We start from the raw sequence: 19,596 nt of genomic DNA, 5'->3' as shown, positions 1-19,596 counted from the left end.
TTCAGTGAGGGTTCTCGGGATACTGGTGGATAGATAGATACGATAGCTATTAATAAATATATTTGTTAAATACTTACAAGTATAAGTTTATGCATTATAAAGGGTCTCATATAAAGGACGTAGTCTTGACAATTAAAAAGAGGTAGCGATGTAGCTAGGTAGCTTTCAAAGAAGAGCTAACAAGCACATGGCAATGCCTGAAAGTCGGTCATCTGCCAATATTCACAAATACAGATAAATGTATGCACCACAAAGGGCTTCTGATATAATATAAAGACGTTAAAATTAAAAAGAGGTAGCGACTCATCAACAATTAATCCGTCAATATATCCCTGGAGATAACTTCACAGCTAACAGCAGAGTCGAGCTAAAAAAAAAAAAAAGTAGCAGAAATTCGGTCGTCTACCAAGATAAAATATATATATATAATTACGCTGCGCAAATACAAATAAAGCTCAGCATATGCATCATAAAGAGCCTCTGATAAAATATAGGCAGTTGACAATTCAAAAGAGGTAGGCATTTCATCAACTTACCTCCACATATACTCTACAACCTGCAGTGCAAATGAACGGTGGCTGTCACTGTGGAAGCGGTGCTTGGAACTAAACAAGCCTCCACAACCCGGAAGTAGACCAGAAGAAAGCGTACAACGGCACCCTATGGGAGTGTCGTAACTCTTACTATCTCTAAGGCTCTGGACCAGACAAGTGAGGACTTGGAGCCAAATATCCCAGAATGCATTTAGACCAGCAGCAAAGACCGAGGAGGAAACTTTCAGAGGAAACACAAGTATTTTGGGAATACTGCTGTTATTGTGACACAAAATGTAGTTTTCAGATTATTTCAGGTGAGAAAGTCGTTCTAAAAACGTCAAATCTGTGGTCACTTTATCCAGATGAAGCTGATTAAAAATGAGCTCCAACAGTTTCAAAGATGTGAGCGTCCAGGTTAGACAGCTATGATGGACGGTCAGCCTCACTGTAGAGCTCCTTATCTGGACTAGACTTTACAATCTGCTGCTCTGATGGTTCTGTAGCAGTTAAACAGGATATTAGTAGTTTTATGTTGATCTAACCATCACACTTTGACCTCACACTTTATTTTTATTGTTCAGAGAAAAATTAGTTGGAAAGAAATTAAAGTTCATAACTTTATATTGTCCATGTTTTACTCGGTCATTGTAGTAATAAGAACAGATGTTAATTAAAACATAGAATATCATTTATTTACAAGTTTTGTTTCTGAGTCTTTTCATGACTAAACATATGTAGTTTTGTGTTCCAGTCTTTGTAGTTATTTATATTTGCTTTCATTGCTTATTTTAATGAAAAATAATTATAATGGCAACAAAAATATCAGAACAAAAATAAAACTTTAGTTTTTACTGCTTTACAAAAATTATTTTTTCTATTTTCATTTTTGCCATGGAAGAGGATAAACCTTGTCCGAAGAAGAAAAAGCTGTGATGATTCAACATGGAAAATTAAATTCCACTTATCAACAAATAAGCAAACAAACATGAAGATCAAAGTGTGTTATTAGTCATTAATTGAATAAAAAAGAAAGTTACAATAATTTAAAACCCACAGGTAGACCAAATAAAATTGGAGAAAGACGTATTAAAAAACATTGATCTTGTTCAGGAAAAATCAACCACTGCAATGAAAATAAAAACTAAGTTAGACATTGATTACAGCACAAGATCTGTTCAAAGAATTTAGACCATGGAAGGGTTAGAATACACCAAAATGTGAGGAAAACCTCCTTTAACAGCCACACAGAACATTCATAGAATTAAGAAGGCTAAAAAAATGTTTAATTTACAGGGTTAAATGTAATCTGGATAGTCCTCGAGGGTTTAAATTCTACTGGCATCACATCGATGCTGAAAACCATTTTTATCCACAGACAGCTAGGGTTATGAGAGCTTTTATGAAAAAATAAAATCTGTTGGAATTTGTTGATGAAACCATAAATTCAGAATCTTATCATAAAAACTTATGAAAAAACACTGAACCACTGAATTATTGTAAAAATGAAAAACGGATTTATCAATAAGACATAAATGACAGAAGAGCACAGAATACTTTGGAAAGAGTGATACAGATGAAGGAAGTTCTCATTTCATCACTACAACAGGACTTAAAGACTCAAATCAGGATCAAGTCTGGCTGCACAAAAAGCTGATTTTCACTGGACAATAATGTGTGAAAGTCTGTCAGCAGTTTGGAGATTCACTGCTTCCTCTCTCATTTCACACTTTGTGCAGCTCAAATGCTTTTAGTTCAAGTGAGCGTCAGAGGAACACCACATCCTGATTTTCACTCTCAACATTTGACTGGAAAAAGACGCAAAAACACCACATTTGGCTCCTGGAATAATCACAACGTCCATCTTTGAAGAGGAACAAGTTTACAAGGAATCATTTAGAAGGATTTGACAAAGAAACATTTAATCCATGAATGTGAAAACATGTTTCTGAGGGACAGAATCATGGAGAGACTCAACTATTTGTTCAACACTGTTTCTCTACCAGGAGGAGACTCTGGAGACTCAACTGAGCACAGAAACACTGAGGAACCAGACCAGAACCCAAATCCAGGATAGAGAGTTTCAGTGAATGTGGTATTGAAGGTGTGGAGGTGGATCAGAGAGTCAGAGGAGACTCTGTAGAAGGACAGAGTTCCAGCAGGAACGTCCACATAAACTGAAACTCTGTCAGAGATTGAGGAGGAACTGATGGGTGTTTGACTGTTATTGTGAATGACAGAGTAACCATCATCAGAGCAAAACAGACTCCAGGACTGATCCCTAAATCCAAACCAACAGTCATCACTGAATCCTTTCCTTCTGATTCCTCTGTAACTCAGTGATATATGAACATCTCCTCTCCACTCCACCTCCCAGTAATAGCGACCAGTCAGACCAGTTTCACACAGCAGCTGAGCATACCGGTTAAACCTGTCTCGATGTTCAGGATACGACTGATCCTCCTTCACATGTGTCACCTTCCTGTTGTTGTCAGACAGTTTGAGGTTTCTGTTTACTGTGTTTGTGTCGACTGTGAGTTGAAAGGAATCTGATGGAGAGAAAAAACAACACAGCTGCAGTTATTGATGGATCATGTGATCAGTATTAAAGCTTTGATGATGACCTCAGAGACATGATAGTTTGAAGATGCTTGAATGTTCCGCTTTGTTTCCATCAATCCATTAAAACACACTTACACTTCCTCAGACCTGGTGTCAACCACTGGACTCCAGCAGGCGTCACCCTGAAAGGAGGAGGACGGTCAGAGCAGCACCGACTCTTTCAGCAGCACACATGGACGTTACATGGCTCTCACACTGTTCCAGTGATAAAGGACCAGTCCAACATGGAGACACAGACACCTGAATGCAGCATCTCTAAAGTCCTGTCCTGTGCTCGTCACGTTGCAGCTCAGTTTACACTCATTATTCAGCTTTATTCATTGATGCTTCCTCTGTTCATGGAGCTAAGCTAACAGTTCACCCTGCCTGTCTTTGAGCTAAGCTAGGCTAACAGTTCATCCTGCTGGACATGAAGCTGAATACAGAGATCTGATAAGAGCCTTCAGTAACTGGAGCCACAAAAACTGCCTGCTGCTCAACACCTCAAATACAAAGGAAATTATGATACATTTCCGCAGATCCAAACCCCCTCTTCAGCCAGTGAACACTTGTGGCGTGGACATCGAGATGGTGACATCATATAATATTTAGGTGTCCACCTTGATAAGTTAGATTGGTCTACAAACGTTGACTTCATCTCCAACAAGGGCCAGAGCCCACTTGTTTGCCTCAGAAGACTTCGATCTTCTGACATTTGCAGTAAGATTCTGCAGATGTTTTATCAGTCTGTGGTAGCAAGTGTCCTGTTTTATGCTGCAGTCTGCCGGGGAGGCAGCATAAAGAACAAGGATGCAAGGCGTCTGAACAAACTGATTAAAAAAGCTGGCTCTGTAGTTTGAAGCGGATTGAACACATTGGAGGATGAGGTGGAGAGATGGACACTTAGAAAGATGGAGGCCATTCTGACAAACATAGATCATCCACTTCACATCTGCCTCAATGAACAACAAAACATCAGTGGACGGCTCCTATCCCTGCACTTCCCTTCGGGGATGAATAAAGTGATTCTATTCTATTCTATGCTTCCTGTCTTTGAGCTAAGCTAGGCTAACAGTATTAACCTATATTATTGATTATTGATACTTAATTTTGTTTTATTTATTTTACTTTATATTTTAAACCATACCATTCCAGAACCTGCGCCTGTGAAAAGTGGCTGCAAAGTTTGGTGTCTCTAAACTGTTTTCAGTTTTTGCTGTATTTTTTTCAGATTTTGTCGTGTTTTATCGGCTGCTGATGGAGGTTTCTGCTGGGAGAAGAGTTTATTCAAGAGAGGAGCTTTTTTATTGAGACAGAACAAATCTGGACAGCAACATCCAATTCTCGTGGACATCTTGAGGTGTTTCTGTGGTTGTTGTGCTGGTGCAAAGGCGAAAGCTAGGAAATGGAGATATAGGCCCTTTCTTCCATCAGTCATCATGGGAAATGTCAACTCTTTGCCAAACAAAAGTGATGAGCTGGAGACATTGGTGAAAATGGACAAAACATACCATCAATGCAGTCTCCTGTGTTTTACTGAAACCTGTTTGAATCAAAACAACTCAGACTCAACTGTGGATCTACCTGTCTTCGCTCTCATAAGGTCAGACACAGATGCTAAAGCTAGTGGCAAGAAGAAAGGAGGTCTGGCTTTATTTGTTAACCAGAGATGGTGTAACTCCTCACATATAACTATTAAGGAGAAGTTGTGTTGTCCAGGTATTGAACTGTTGGCAGTTGCCCTTTGGCCATATTATGTTCAGTGATATAACAATACTTGTATACATTCCACCCAAGGCAACTGACTTGGTTCCATGTGATGTTTTGCATGATACTGTAGCTAGGATACAGACTCAACATCCTGAGGCACTTGTAATAATATCAGGAGATTTCAATCATGTTAGCCTCTCTTCTCATCTGACTTTATTTACACAGTTTGTTAACTGCCCTACCAGAGAGAATAAAACCCTAGACCTGCTGTATGCCAATGTCAAAGAAGCTTACAGAGCTACTGCCTTACCACCACTGGGCAGGTCAGATCATAGTTTGGTTTATCTGCAGACCTGTTATATACCCTGTGTGCTGAGACAGCCTGCAACTAAAGTCCAAATCAGAAGATGGACTCCTCAAGCTAGTGAAGCTCTAAGGTATTGCTTTGAATCAACAGACTGGAATGTGCTCCTGGAAACAGATGAGGACAGCATGGACATTGACAGACTGGTTGATTGTTTAGTACATCAGCTTCTGAAGAGACACAGCCATACCTGCAAAGACTGTTTGCTGTTTCCCCAATAACAAACCATGGATCACAAGCAACATGAAGGCAGTCCTCAACCAGAAAAAACAAGCTTTTAGAGACGGTGACAAAGAACGGCTCAAAGAACTGCAACATGAGTTGAAGAGGAGACTTAAAGTTACAAAGATGGAATACAAAAAGAAGATATAGAGGAATTTTCAACACAGTAACATCCGTGATGTGTGGACAGGAATCAGTACTATCTCTGGACACAACAATAAAAAGAAAAGAAAGCCAATAGTGGGTGATGTGGAAAGAGCTGATGAAGTCAACCTGTTCTTCAACAGATTTGACACTGTGGACACACCTACTTCCACTGCTACTCCTCCTTCTTCTCCTCAACATATGGAAATCCCCACTAGAGCTCCTCCTTCTCCTCCTCCATCTCCTACACGTCTCCACAGCTGAAGCCACTTCCCTTCTAGAATCTGTATCCTTCTCTGTCACAGAGACAGGGGTGATATTGGAGCTTCAGAGACTTTACTCTGGGAAGGCAACTGGTCCAGATGGTGTATGTCCAAGACTGCTTAAAGACTGTGCTGCACAACTGTGTCAACCTCTCTACAGGATCTTCAACCTGAGACTACAGCTGGGAGGGTTCCTGCTCTATGGAAAGCATCCTGTATTGGACCGGTACCAAAAATCAAATGTCCGGATGAACTAAAGGACCTATTGCTCTGACCTCACACATCATGAAAACTCTAGAGTGTCTGATTCTACGCCTACTGAGGCTTGAGGTCAAAGACAAACTGGATTCCCTGCAGTTTGTATACAAAGAACACATTGGAGTAGATGATGCCATCCTCTTCATGCTTCACCATGCCCTGTTTCATCTGGAGGAACCTGGAGTTTGTGTGAGAATCATGTTCTTTGATTTTTCAAATGCATTCAACTCCATCCAACCCCTCATCCTCAAAGACAAGCTCACAGAGATGGGAGTGGATCCTTCCTGTGTTTCCTGGATCAGAGATTACCTGACAGGAAGGCCACAGTTTGTGTTTCTGGGACACTAATGTGCAGTACTGGAGCTCCACAAGGAACAGTCCTGGCTCTATTCCTGTTCCCTCTGTTTGCAGTATTAATGCTAAACAGTTTGTTCCATCTGCTCTCAGCATTAATGCTAAGCCAGGCTAACAGTTTGTTCCATCTGCTCTCAGCATTAATGCTAAGCTAGGCTAACAGTTTCCCATTGCTCTTAGTATTAATGCTAAGCTAACAGTTTCCCTCTGCTCTCAGTATTAATGCTAAGCTAGGCTAACAGTTTCCCCTCTGCTCTAAGCATTAATTCTAAGCTAGGCTAACAGTTTCCCATTGCTCTCAGTATTAATCAATCAATCAATCAATCAATCAATCAATCAATCAATCAAGCAATCATTTTTTATTTCTAAAGCACTTCAAAAATGACACTGTCAACCAAAGTGCTGTACATGTTAAAACAAAATAAAATACAAATACAAATAAAATAGTGTGAGCATAAAAATACGACATAAAACACAGGTTGTACAATAAAAGCCAGCTCTAAGCTGAGCCATACTCCAAGTTAAAAAAAATGTGTTTTTAAAAGTAGAGAGGGAGTCAGCCAATCTAATATGTAGTGGGAGCTCATTCCACAATCTAGGAGTAGCCACAGAAAAAGCACGATCCCCTCTCGATTTCTTTTTAGTCTTTGGCACCACCAGTAAAGCCTGATCTGCTGACCTCAGTGACCGAGATGGGATGTGGGGAGCCACCAGATCACACAAGTACAGGGGTGCCAGACCATGAAGGCATTTAAAAACAAATAAAAGAAGTTTAAAATCAATACGGAGGTGCACGGGGAGCCAGTGGAGGGATTGGAGGATGGGAGTTATGTGGACAAATTTTCGTGACCCCGTTAAGAGTCGAGCGGCAGCATTTTGAACCAACTTCAGTCTCGACGATGAGGTTTTGCTGAGTCCTGAGTAAAGTGCGTTGCAATAATCTAAACGAGTGGAGATAAAAGTGTGAATCAAAATTTCAAAGTTTTGAGGTGATAAAAAAGGCCTTACTTTGGCAAATTGCCTCAAATGATAAAAGCTTGACCTCACAACAGCACTAATCTGGGCATCTAATTTAAAAACAGAGTCCATCTTTACACCCAGATTGGTTACAACAGAGCTTACGGCCTGGTTTAAAGGGCTGAGCTCAGCTTTGACCACACGAGTAAAGTCACTGAGAGCAAACAGCAAAACCTCAGTTTTTTGCTCATTGAAGTGCAAAAAAATTGTATGCCATCCACAATTTTACGTCTTTAAGACATTCAAGAAGGGACTTGGACTGATGCAATGGCAGATAAATTTAGCAGTCGTCTGCGTAAAAATGAAATGACACACCATGTCTACGCAGAACTGACCCAAAGGGCAACAAGTACAACAGCAAGGGTCCAAGCACTGACCCTTGCGGTACGCCACACAGCAGAGGGGCCGCAGTAGAAACACCGTCCCCAACTCGGACGGAAAAGCTTCTGTTGGACAAGTAAGATTTAATCCAAGCTAAAGCTAAACCTTTGATTCCCACCCAGTTCTCCAACTGTGACAATAAAATCTGATGATCCACCATGTCAAAAGCTGCTGTTAAGTCCAACAGGAGAAGAACAACAGTATGAACCGAATCGGAAGCCCAAAGAACATCATTAAAAACCCTCAACAAAGCCGTCTCAGTGCTGTGGCCAGTTTTAAATCCTGATTGGAAGATCTCAGAAATTCCATATTAATGCTAAGCTAGGCTAACAGTTTCCCTCTGCTCTCAGTATTAATGCTAAGCTAGGCTAACAGTTCCCCTCTGCTTTGAGCATTAATGCTAAGCTAGGCTAGTCATGGTGTGTAGCTGAGCTAACTGTTCTTCTGCTTCATTCTTGAGGTTTCTCTCTTCCAGTGATTCTCAAGTGTTTTCTGTCCAGCCCCTCAGGAAGAAGGAAACATTTAGCGCCCCCTACCCTCCACCACCGCTAGAAATAGCATCATTAGTCTAGAAATCATTACAAGTACACCTCTGTACATGAAGGAAAACTAAAAAGAAAGACAAAAGAAAGAAATCTAGATCCACTTCCAACAAAGAACAACTTTATGAATCTTTTTTAGTTTAAAATGCATCAATTAGCCTTAAAGTCAACAAATTTAATTCTTCTGGAAATTCTAAACATTTTTAACCGACTAATTGATCCATTTGACGGTGAAAAATAACCTGAAATAAAATCAATAAATAATCAATCAAAGTGATCAGCATCATTCCCTCAGGAGCTCAACATAGAAACACTTCCACTGATTGAGCTGATTTTTAATCAGAATGATGAAGTCAGGATTAACGGCTACAATGAGCTCGTTTTTCACCAACAACTTTTCAAGGCATGTTTGAAGCGTGACGCTGCAACTCTCAGCTCCTACTCCGTGTTTAGGAGGATCTGGACCTGGTCTCCAACAGCAGAGAAGCCAGTCTCACAAAGATCAGCAGAAGAACGTCCACAGCCCTCAGAGTGGATTCTGCCTCTCTACACTCAGACACAATTCACTCAGAGTCTGAGATGTGAACCTCAGACGTCACGTTGATGAGCTGCTCCTCCTCTGCAGAGCTGGAACCAGTGGGAGCACTGGAAGGATCTCTCAGCCACTCATACTGGAAACTGTTTTCAGGGAACTACTTCTTAAAGAATCCATCAGTCATGAAATAAGCTGCTTCATACATGGAATCACTGAGGTGGCATCATAGCCGCTGGTTTCTAGAAATTCCTGCAGGTTCTCCAATCAGTCAGTATCTCCTCCATCCAGTGGCTGCCCCACATCGCTGGCTTTCCACTAAACAGCTGATCTAGTCTGTGACCTGAGGGAGGAGTTTCTTTCCCTTCAAGCTGCACATTTACTTCATTTAGCATCCAAATGTGTCCCTCAGGTAGGCCACTTTCACCTGGAACTTTTCATCACTACATTTTTCTGACACTTCTTCTTGTGTTCCTGCTCCACAAACATTCTGATCTCCTCTCTGAGCTCAGAAACTCTGGACTAGACATTCCCTGGTGACAGCCACCTTAGTTCAGAGTCAAACACACAGCTTGATGTTCAGCTCCCATCTCCTCACAGGGAGCAGAGAAGACTCTAGTTTTAGTGCTCTGCTCTTTAGAAAACTGACTCCAGTCAAAAGCTCCCTTCATCCAGAGGAAAGCTGCCTTGATGCCAGAGCTTCTCTATGGACCACAGTGTGTCCACTCAGCAGTAGGTGAGGTCTTCTGGATGACTTCCTGAAGTCCTTTTCTCCTCCCACCATGTGCACCATCACTGTAAACACCACTTCTCCCACTGTAGCCCATTCTCAGTCAGGAAGCAGTCCAGGATTTACAACATCTCTTCAGCTGTGGCTGTCTCTGACATATTTACTAAAAACTAGATCCTCACACGGAGTCTGTCATGTCCAAACGTACAGAAGCCAGAAACAAGCAGTCTTTGTTGCTGTCAGGCTTCATGGAACTGAAAGGCACAACGTTTGTCTTTGACTTGATCTACCAGCTGTTCCTGAACATCGTTAGCGATGTCATTTATACGTATGGCCACAGAGTGGACAGTTTTTATTTGTGTGTCTTCCAGCAGGACACAGATCATGTCTAATGCTGCATGGAGTATCAGATCCTCTGCTATGGTGAGGACGTTTTACACCCACCAGTTTGGTACACCTCCTTATATGATGCTAACAGCGCTCTCTGCTTTAGCCACGTAGCATTCATGAAGCCCATGTTTGTTGGCAATATTCAGCAGGTTTTCACTGTAAAATCTCCAGCGGCTGATCAGCGTGGTTGGAGTGTAATGTCTTGAAGTGATACCTTCATTTATTTGGCTTCATGCTGTCCACTAACAACATTTTTAGACTTAGTAAACATAGCGGTCTGTCCTCGTCTCCCACTGTAGTCACAGTGAAGCTAAGAGCTACAGATGCTTCGTCACATTTCCTCATCTGAGCTTTCAGGATGTTTTTGTTTGTCTCATTATCTCCGTCTCTCTCTCTGCCTTTCTTCTCATTCCTGTTAAATATTTTTCCGTTGTGTCTTCTGTGTGTTTGTTTGTAGTATTTCAGATCTCCTGCTCTGTGGTGTGTATTCACTGCCCCCAGGGGGCGCCACTATTTAAGAAGCACTGAGCTAGGCTAAAAAGTTCCTGTCTGTCTGTACCTGAGAGTAGTGATGGCTGATCGAGGCTTTGTTGAAGCTTCAACACTTTATCCAATACATGCTTCATTACTCGAGGCTTCACTGACACTCAGTGCTCGAGTAGGACATCTAGTGGTCAATAAAATGAAGTACAATTGATTCATGTTTCTGATTGGTTCATGGATTGTTTTGGATTTGATTCGCCATGCACGTTTCTGTTTCACTACATTAGATGATTGTATCTGTTCTAGTGGCTACAATAATAATAATAATATTACCAGTAATAGTAATGACAATAACTACTGAAGAGCCTGTTTCTTATTTGCCATGTCTGTCTGTAACCCTATATACTCTTCACTGATATTCTGTGTTATGAAACATTTAAACGGTGCTGCTACATTAATGAGATGTGCTCTATAAGTACAGACTGATGCAATTTTCACATGAGGCTGGTGCTAATACAGATTATATTATGGATTTTGGCAAAGTATGTCTTGGGTATGTCTTAATTGGTAAAGAGGGTGTGCTTGTGTAACTGGATATGAACAGTGTAGTAACAGTTTTTGTATGCAGGTACATATATGCATTGCAGTGTACCTTACAAGACTTACTCAGTTATGCAAATATTTTTAACCATAATGTGGTACTTGCATATTAAACAGATCCTCATAAAATAAGGAAATGAAGAGAAAAACATGGGAAAAAAAGAAATAAACATGTTCTCATACATGCAAATGCATAAATACAGTACTTTATACAGAACAGCAGGTAATCCTGTCATTCCTCTCATTCTGGCAGTTCCACGAGGTTTACATCACAACTGTTCATTCCACCTCATCACTTTCATCTGTTAAATTCATGGATTTCACAAAAGCAAAAAAGGGTCCCCACGCTTTCTCAAACGAATCCTGTCTTCCTTTTCGTACGTGTCACTCTTTCTAGAGGAAAGGTTATTAACATCTGCCTCACCAAGTCTACTAATCTTGGTATGCAAGTTTTTTCCAAAAAAATGCAAGTAATTTTTTAGAATGCAGGAGGCTTGAATCTATTACAGGGTTCTCACCAGCAGATTAACGGCCCGTTACGCAGTCGTAACGGCCCGTTACGCTATCAGTTTAAAATATTGTTATGAGAGTGTGTGGCTCCGTCATGGGAGAGGGAGAGAGAGCAGCGTGTGTGAGTGTGAGAGAGGAAGAGAGCGAGATGTCCGAGCGACCCTGAATGCAGCGCGAGCGAGAGAGACGGCAGTTCTGTAGAGGAGGAGAGAAGGTGTGTAGTTGCTGGGTTGGTGGTACTGTGCGGTTCAGCCACTATTGATAGACAATAAAGGCTGCAGTGTTCTTCGATATGGCTGGGCTCCTGTGTCTTTGCCTATACGGCTGCTGATGAAGTGAAGGGGGTTAACCCTGGGCTTCCTGACCACGGTCGGGGGCCGAACAGGAAGGGTTAACACTGTGATTAGGGCCGCTGCGCTGTTATTTTGACATATAACGCCATGTGCGTTTGTTTTTATCGACTGAGTGCCTATCTAGGTTAATTTATGTCTCCCCACCTCAGCCGTACTTTCCTGTCGATTGACCTGTTCCCGTCTATTGCGCATGCGAGCATGCACGTTCCCGTCTATTGCGCGCGCGTGCGGGAGGACCTGCCGTTACGCTGAAAAAAAAATTCTGCTGAGAAACCTGTATTATTTTACGCTCACTCTTGGTATACTTATGTCACCTTGGATAAAGTCCCAAAATAAAGTGAGCAGGGTTCATTATAATATTTTTAGAAATAATATTTTGTATTGTTTTTTTAAATCTTCCCCCAGAATTTTTTAACCTTTGGGCAATCCCACATACAATGGTATAAAGTTCCCTTTGCCGCATTACATTTAACACATAAATCTGGGATGTTGCTGTTAAATTTATTTAATTTAAATGGTGTAGTATATGTTCTCAACAACCATTTGTATTATATCAATTTAAATCAGGTATTGATTGATTGAGTGTGGGCTTTGGTGCAAATCAGTTCCCAGTCCTCTGATGTTATGTCCATCTTTAGATCTTCTTTTCACTCTTTTCGTTTTTTTAACAGTCGTAGTTACCTTGATATCAGGCAGCAAATGGAAATTATGCTATACACAGGACCTTTTCCTGATTGGCTCCTGCTGCAGCTCTATCTATCTATCTATCTATCTATCTATCTATCTATCTATCTAGATAGCTAGCTATACACTACTAACTGTCAAAGCAATGAACGGCAGCAACAAAACCAACCTACTCTGCGGAAAATCATTCAAATAAACGACACTATGGGCTCTCCTATCCCGGAACACACTCAATACCGCCAAGTGATTCACATAACAAACCGAACCAATCAGGTGATTCAAAGCAGTTGAGTGCTTCAAACGTCACTGAAGTGATTCAAACGTCACGAGTCACATGACCAAATCATGCGTCGGCACAGTGGCTCGATACGCTACCGTGCATGTGTTGAAGCCTCGGGTATCAGAGGACCATCACTACCTGAGAATGTCTGTCTGTCTGTACCTGAGAGTTTCCAGTCTACAGTGTAGATCCTCCTCTTTATCCCTCAGCTTCTTCTTTCCTGAGTCTCCTGGATGGTTGTAGCTCAGGTCCAGCTCTCTCAGATTTGAAGTCTTGAAGCTCAGAGCTGAGGCCAGAGAAGCACAGCCTTCCTCTGTGACCAGACAGCCTGACAGCCTGCACACACAAAACAACACAAACCTGAAGGACAACACTTGGCTGGATGTTTCTCACTCTCTTTTCTTCTTTGTCTTTCAGATACATTTTGCTGCACATTTCATGCGTCTCAAGAAAATCAAGAATCAATCTTACATTTTCTTTCAGTTTCAAAGTGTGAGTCCTGACCTGAGAGCTTCCAGTTTACAGTGTGAACTCTCCAGTCCAGCAGAAAGACTCTCCACTCCTGAATCCTGCAGGTTGTTGTTAGTCAGGTCCAGCTCTGTCACACTGGAGGACTGGGAGCTGAGGACTGAGGACAGAGCTCCACAGCTTCTCTCTGACAGATTACAGTTATTAAGTCTAAAGAGACAAAGAGAAGAAAATAAGTAAAACATTAAGTACAGTATTTTCTGTCCTGTTTAAAAGACAGCAGAGAATTTAACAACAAATACATTCCACTATATCCAGAATACAGCAGCGCTGAGGACAGTCCTCTGCAATATGATTTAAATGTGAAAATAATCCAAAGTGGAGCACATTACAGTAATCAAATTACTTTGAAGCTGAGCAGTAAAGTATCTGATCTGATTAAAAACAAACTGACAGTTTAGATTTCCTAAATGAAGAACACAGGCCAAACAGCAAGAAATTAATCCAATAAAGGTCAGTACATCTTTCATTGCTGTCATTAGAATGTTGGATTTTTTCACTACTTTCTTTGTCCACCTTTATTTTTGATGACACATTTAATCCTCCTCAGCATGAAGAAACCACATTTCTGTACAGATGTTCCTCCATCTTCAGAGACTATGTCTTCGTCTGCTCTTTGTTGGAGGGTTTGTGTTGCTCTACCTTTGTCTTTAAAATACCCCAAAGTTGGTCTGTTGGCTTCAAATCAGGATACACACTTGGACAAGTCACACTTTGGACTTTTTCCTTCTTTTCAATATGAAAAATAGCGTACTCTATGCTGATGGCAGCGATTAAATCACGGTCAGACTCTGTTACATCTCTGACGTTGCTATAGAACAAACATCTTCTGATCTCCAGTCCTTGTTCTTCAGGTTCCTTCACTTCTACTTGTGCTGTTGAGACTCATGCTTTGGTTTTCACTGACACATGAATCCCACTGGAACCAAACTAAGGATCTTCAAACTCATGTGTTTAAACTCTTTATCTCCACTTTTGATGAAGTCTGGACTCCTCATAGTGTCAGTGAGCTGGACTCTTCATTCTCTCTCAGTCTCAGGAGACACTCTGCTGTCCAGTGATTGGCTCTCAGTCCCTACAGTCTGAAAGGAACCAACAACCTTTCAACAGCCTCACACCTGAAAAAGGTCATAGGGTCCCTATGAGGGTGTAGCTCCTCTTCAGGCACAGCAGAGAGACCATGAACCTCACCACAGGTGGGATGGATGTTCTATCCTTCACCAACACTTTAGATGATGGGACTCAGCTAATTAAACAGTTACTTTAAACACAGGACACTTGTGCTACAAACAAGAAGGATGCGCCACTCAGTGAAGGACTTAGGATCCCTGACCCATCACTGTGGGGCGGCTGTGGCTCAGGTGGTAGAGCGGATCGTCCAATGAAGGGTCGGCGGTTCGATTCCCGCTCTCGCCTAGTCATGTGCTGTTGTGTCCTTTGGCAAGATACTTTACCTGCCTTGCCTCCAGTGCTGCTCTCACACTGCTGTATGAATGTGTGTGAATATTTGTGGTGGTCAGAGCGGCCGTAGGCGCAGATTGGCAGCCACGCTTCCGTCGGTCACTACAAATGTGGTTACAAATGTAGCTTACCACAACCAGAGTGAGAATATGTGAGTGAATGAATAATGGATCCATTGTGAAGCGCTTTGAGTCCTACTACTATATAAATCTAATCCATTATTATTACTGTACACACCAGTGAGCAGTGATTACCAACACATCTCTGGGGATCATCAGGTGGAAACCTCCCTGCAACAGTGTTTCGTCTAATTAGTCCCACAACACCTCCATAAGGCTAGGATGAACTCTGGCATCCCAGATTCACCCCCCTAGTGCCAGTTCACACTGCTCCTACACAATCCAAACAGCACTGCCACGTTCAACTGACCAAGGCCCATTTAGGAGATGCTCCAGGTAGTGAGCAGTGCTGATGCTACCAGTTCGCTAGTGCAAGATGCTGAATACCTAGTGCCAACTGCTAAAAAGTGACAAAGAAACTATATTTATCGATTCTCCAAACTCGCTAGTGCTAACTCTAAATGCTAATGTTAGCTGCAAGACTACTACCATGTCCACAACAAACTTACCACTGACAAGGAAACTATACAAGCCAGCTCACCAGATTTGTCCAGTGTTACTTGCTAATGCTAACCACTAATTGCTAAATTATTTCACTACTTCAGCCAAGCTCACCACAGACAGAGACTATACAAGCAGACTTCATCTAAGATGCAAGAACCAACTGTGAGTGATGTTACATTCCAGCCAGTTTGCTCCACACAGTGCTGAGCTTTTGAAGTGAAAGGCTGTGTCCGAAATCGCATACTAACGTACTACTCATACTAAATGTGACGTCAAAAATAAGTATGTAGTGCGTTCACACTGGATAGTATGAATAGATTGAGTACGCGAGAAATACCCGGATGTATACTATATCCGGAAAATTTTTAAGTATGCGCGGTGACCACACTAGTCATACTCAACCGCCCCATAATGCTTTGCGAGCTATCCACCAAAATGCAAGCCTCCGTGGGATATGTGGCCGGACCGCGGCGATTTTTATTTTATTTTATGTGGTTAAGTAGTCATCCTAATCACCCCACAGATTTGAGAAATAGGCGTTTTCTGACCAACGTTTTAAATTTGTCAGACGCCTCACAACGTGCTACTGAATGCTAGCAGCTAGTTGCAGCAGCTCGCTTTGCATACAGAATAAGTAGCAGCTACCTCCAGTAGCCTGCAGCTACAATTGAAACGATTCGCATAATCTGGCTAATAACTGCATTGGAGTGCCGGCTTGAAATTGCCACATTAATTATGCGACTGTTTGTTAGCGTAAAATCGACCTGAAGCCGGCATTCAGCCGAGATATTTGATAGCCGTACTTCCGGTTTTTGTCGTCGGAGGTTTGAAATGCATTATGGGAAACGGAGTAGTATGGGAGACGCCAGTGTTTACAAACAGTGACGTCACGGAGTCACGTGATTACCGCGCTGGTTGGCAAGAGGAACCAGAGGAACAATGGCTGATAACTATCCTTCCGTGAAATTGTCCGATTATGCTCAATCCTTATCACCTGAGGCCCGACAAATATACGCGAGTAAGCTGAGATATCAGGGAAACGGTAAAACCTTGCCAGATCCCTACAATTTGAAGACTGGGTGGGTTGACGATCCTTCATTGTGACCCGACATTTCCTTCACCGACATTTATTTTTAATTGATTGACACCGCTGGGCAGTTCACCCACCCAAAAATATATAATTATGAATTAAAAATAATATGTCTTCTGTTAATCTTCAACAAGATGTCAAAGAAACGTCAAGAAGTTGCTGTATTTTTTGTCTGCAGTATGGCTTCTATGTAACAGTAACAGACCCACAGCATTGGTGATCGAAAATAGGACAATTCTAAAAAACGATCGCTAGACGCATACAGAAACAAATATGGTTACAAACAGGAGGCTGCTGGCTTAAGGAGATGTTATTGAATATGCTTCATTCGACTTTAGTATACTTTCATAGCCTAAAAATCAATCGGTAACACATGACAACACTGAACCAAACCGAAAGTGTAGAGATTGCTTCACGCGAAGGATGCGACACTAAATCAATATCTTTTGGTAAATAAGCTCAAAGTTGGACATACTAAACATGCTAAACTGTTGAATAGTTTACCTGAAGAAAAGTGGGAGCCACAGACACGATCTCTGCTGCTTACTGGGGTACAATTTTTCCTGTTGACGGCTGAAGCCACCGCCATCTTCTCTCTCCTGACATCGGTATTCGGTGAAATTTCAAGCCTGATCCTTTCTCAAAACGCTTCGTACAACCAACAACTACACACGCTATTACCATTGTGGTAAATACATGTGCAATTTCATTCATGAAAAGCGATAACTTTACGTATTTGTTTCAAACCCGATACCGTTCTCGTAGCAAGCCGTTATGTTACTGCCAGTTCTTGCCAACCAGTAGCAGTCTTGTACCACGTGACCACAGCAAATGACGACACGCTGGCGTCTCCCATACAACAGTGTGAACGGTCGGCATTCTAATCATACTTATAGTACATAGTATACAGTATATACTCATTGAGAATGTAGTATGTAGTACGTTAGTATGCCATTTCGGACACAGCCAAAGTGTTCCGATGCTTCAACATGCCCACAATCACGTGACTACCGAGAGCGAAGCCTCATTATGTCACAGCATGTGTTGCGGTGCTCAGACTGTATATGGTGGTGCTTCGTGGGAATTTTGAAGGGGTTGGACATTTCAGTCTGTTCAGGTCTTAAAAGTGGTCTGATTCACTCCTCAAACTGTGGGTTTCTGAGAGGAGATTACGCTAGGATATTTGTCATTTGGAAAGAAGTCAGGGAGAGTACACATTTAGGTAGAATTAAATTTAAATAGATTTTCTATACATTTCATACACTAAATAACACTCAGAGATAAATACACATATTCACACAAACACAACACACATTCATTCACTCATTCATAGAAACACACGACACATAAAGTAGAATAGGTTATAGATAGGTACGTAAAGAGAGTCGTTTGAGTGGTTCAAAGTGTGTTGTGAGTTGTGAGAGTTTAAGGTTTCTATCTGAGCCCTACCTCTGCAGAGGAGAAGACCTGCTCACTTTCTGGGCATCACATCAAACTGTATCCAAACCTCTTCAAGATGACCAAAAAGTATCTCCACATGCCAGCAACATCTGTGCCATGTGAGCGGGTCTTCTCCAAAGCTGGAGAGGTAGTCAGCCACAAAAGAAAAAGACTGAAACTGTGCACTCCCTGGTTTACACCCCATTTATACTGCCACAGTGGCAAAGTTGCAGAAGCACCACCATTCACTTCCACACAATACTTGTGTCCCACTCAAAGTAGTACAAGCACTTTCCTGTTCCCCAGTAGCTCTATAAACACCATATTTATGTATACCTATATACATACACACACTTAAATATCTCTCTCTCTCATATATATATATATATATATATATATATATATATATATATATATATATATATATACACACACTGCTAACTCCAAATAAGGCATTAGCCAGATCTAAAAACACAATATTCAAGTCGCTACTTTCCCTCTCAGCTGTCTGAATCTGATACTAAATCATGCTATTCTGCTCCGAGCACCCACAAAATTCTGGTATCCCTGCCTTCTGCACTGTAGAATCGATCAGACTATTCCTCACTAAGTAACTAGCCAACCTCTGAGCTACAATCCTGAAGAAAATCTTTCCCTCAACATTTAGGAGAAAAATCATCCAAAACTGGCTGAGGTCTGACGAATCCTTCTCCTTTGAGATGAAAACACTTCCTGTCCTATGCCATGCTCTTGAATGACACTGTGTTTCTCCCAGACTATTCTCAGATGTCTCCAAAGTCGTCGTTCGTCCTCTTTGATAAGAGATGACCATCTTCACTATAATTAGGTGGGGGGAAGAGGGGAAAAGAGTGGGAGGTGGTGAAGATGACTTGCGCGTGAGTTTGATTAAAGTGAGGGAGAGTTGCGCAATGTTGTCTGCCTCACTCTCTCGTCCCAGCCCATCTGAATCCAGTGGCAAGACAGAGTCAAGACGGCTGGAGATGGGTCGGGATGCAGTGGATGACCACAGTGTTCTACGTGTCTCACTGTGCCCTACTTGTGCTCCACAACGCTTGCTGGGCCCACCTTCATGCCCGTTGAACCAGTCTAGTGGTTTCCTCCACGCAGTCTGCCGGGTCCAGGCTTTACATGCGTAGGTAGACAAGCCCTACAATAACCTACTGTCTATGTGGCATGCTCACTTAGACAGGGAGACTCGTGGTGGCTGGGACGCCTAACCCCATCACAGGTCAAACAGACCTGCCCACTGCCACTGTCTCCAAAGTATCTTATAGATGCCAGGTGAACTCTTGTAGACCTTGTAGGAGACTCCATTAGGCCCTGGGGATGACGAAGCCCTTGCATGTCTGACCACCTCCACAACTTCTCTCCATCTCAGTAGGCTAACATCCATCTCCTGACACATTTCCCCCAATGGTGACATGTCAGGAGGAAGACCTATGTTCCCATTCTCCTCTGAATCGGAATAAGTCAACTTCAAAT

General features: G+C 41.9%; 2 protein-coding genes across 9 annotated transcripts in view; one reads left to right on the top strand and one right to left on the bottom strand.

Annotated features, from left to right (window-relative positions):
* Window positions 1–19,596, bottom strand: part of LOC110969967 (NACHT, LRR and PYD domains-containing protein 12-like) — a 386,884-nt gene that overhangs the window by 114,118 nt on the left and 253,170 nt on the right. For 6 of the 8 annotated variants that reach the window (XR_007939128.1, XR_007939127.1, XR_007939129.1 and 3 more), the window contains one exon: window positions 13,456–13,629. Coding sequence is in view for 5 of the 8 variants with exons in the window: in XM_051942204.1 (XP_051798164.1) it covers window positions 13,456–13,629 (174 nt within the window). In the remaining 3 variants the exon portion in view is untranslated. Of the gene's footprint in view, window positions 1–1,522; window positions 3,083–3,230; window positions 3,278–13,113; window positions 13,288–13,455; window positions 13,630–19,596 lie in introns of those variants that run through there. The other 2 variants (XM_051942202.1, XM_051942203.1) reach the window with 2 other exon arrangements.
* Window positions 1–19,596, top strand: part of LOC110968364 (NACHT, LRR and PYD domains-containing protein 12-like) — a 290,019-nt gene that overhangs the window by 140,129 nt on the left and 130,294 nt on the right. The gene's annotated exons all lie outside the window — the stretch shown is intronic.

Source organism: Acanthochromis polyacanthus, chromosome 22 (assembly GCF_021347895.1).
Source record: "Acanthochromis polyacanthus isolate Apoly-LR-REF ecotype Palm Island chromosome 22, KAUST_Apoly_ChrSc, whole genome shotgun sequence".
Classification (NCBI taxonomy): Eukaryota; Metazoa; Chordata; class Actinopteri; family Pomacentridae; genus Acanthochromis; species Acanthochromis polyacanthus.
Note: the sequence above shows the minus strand (reverse complement) of the source record. Positions and strands in the feature narration are given on the sequence as shown.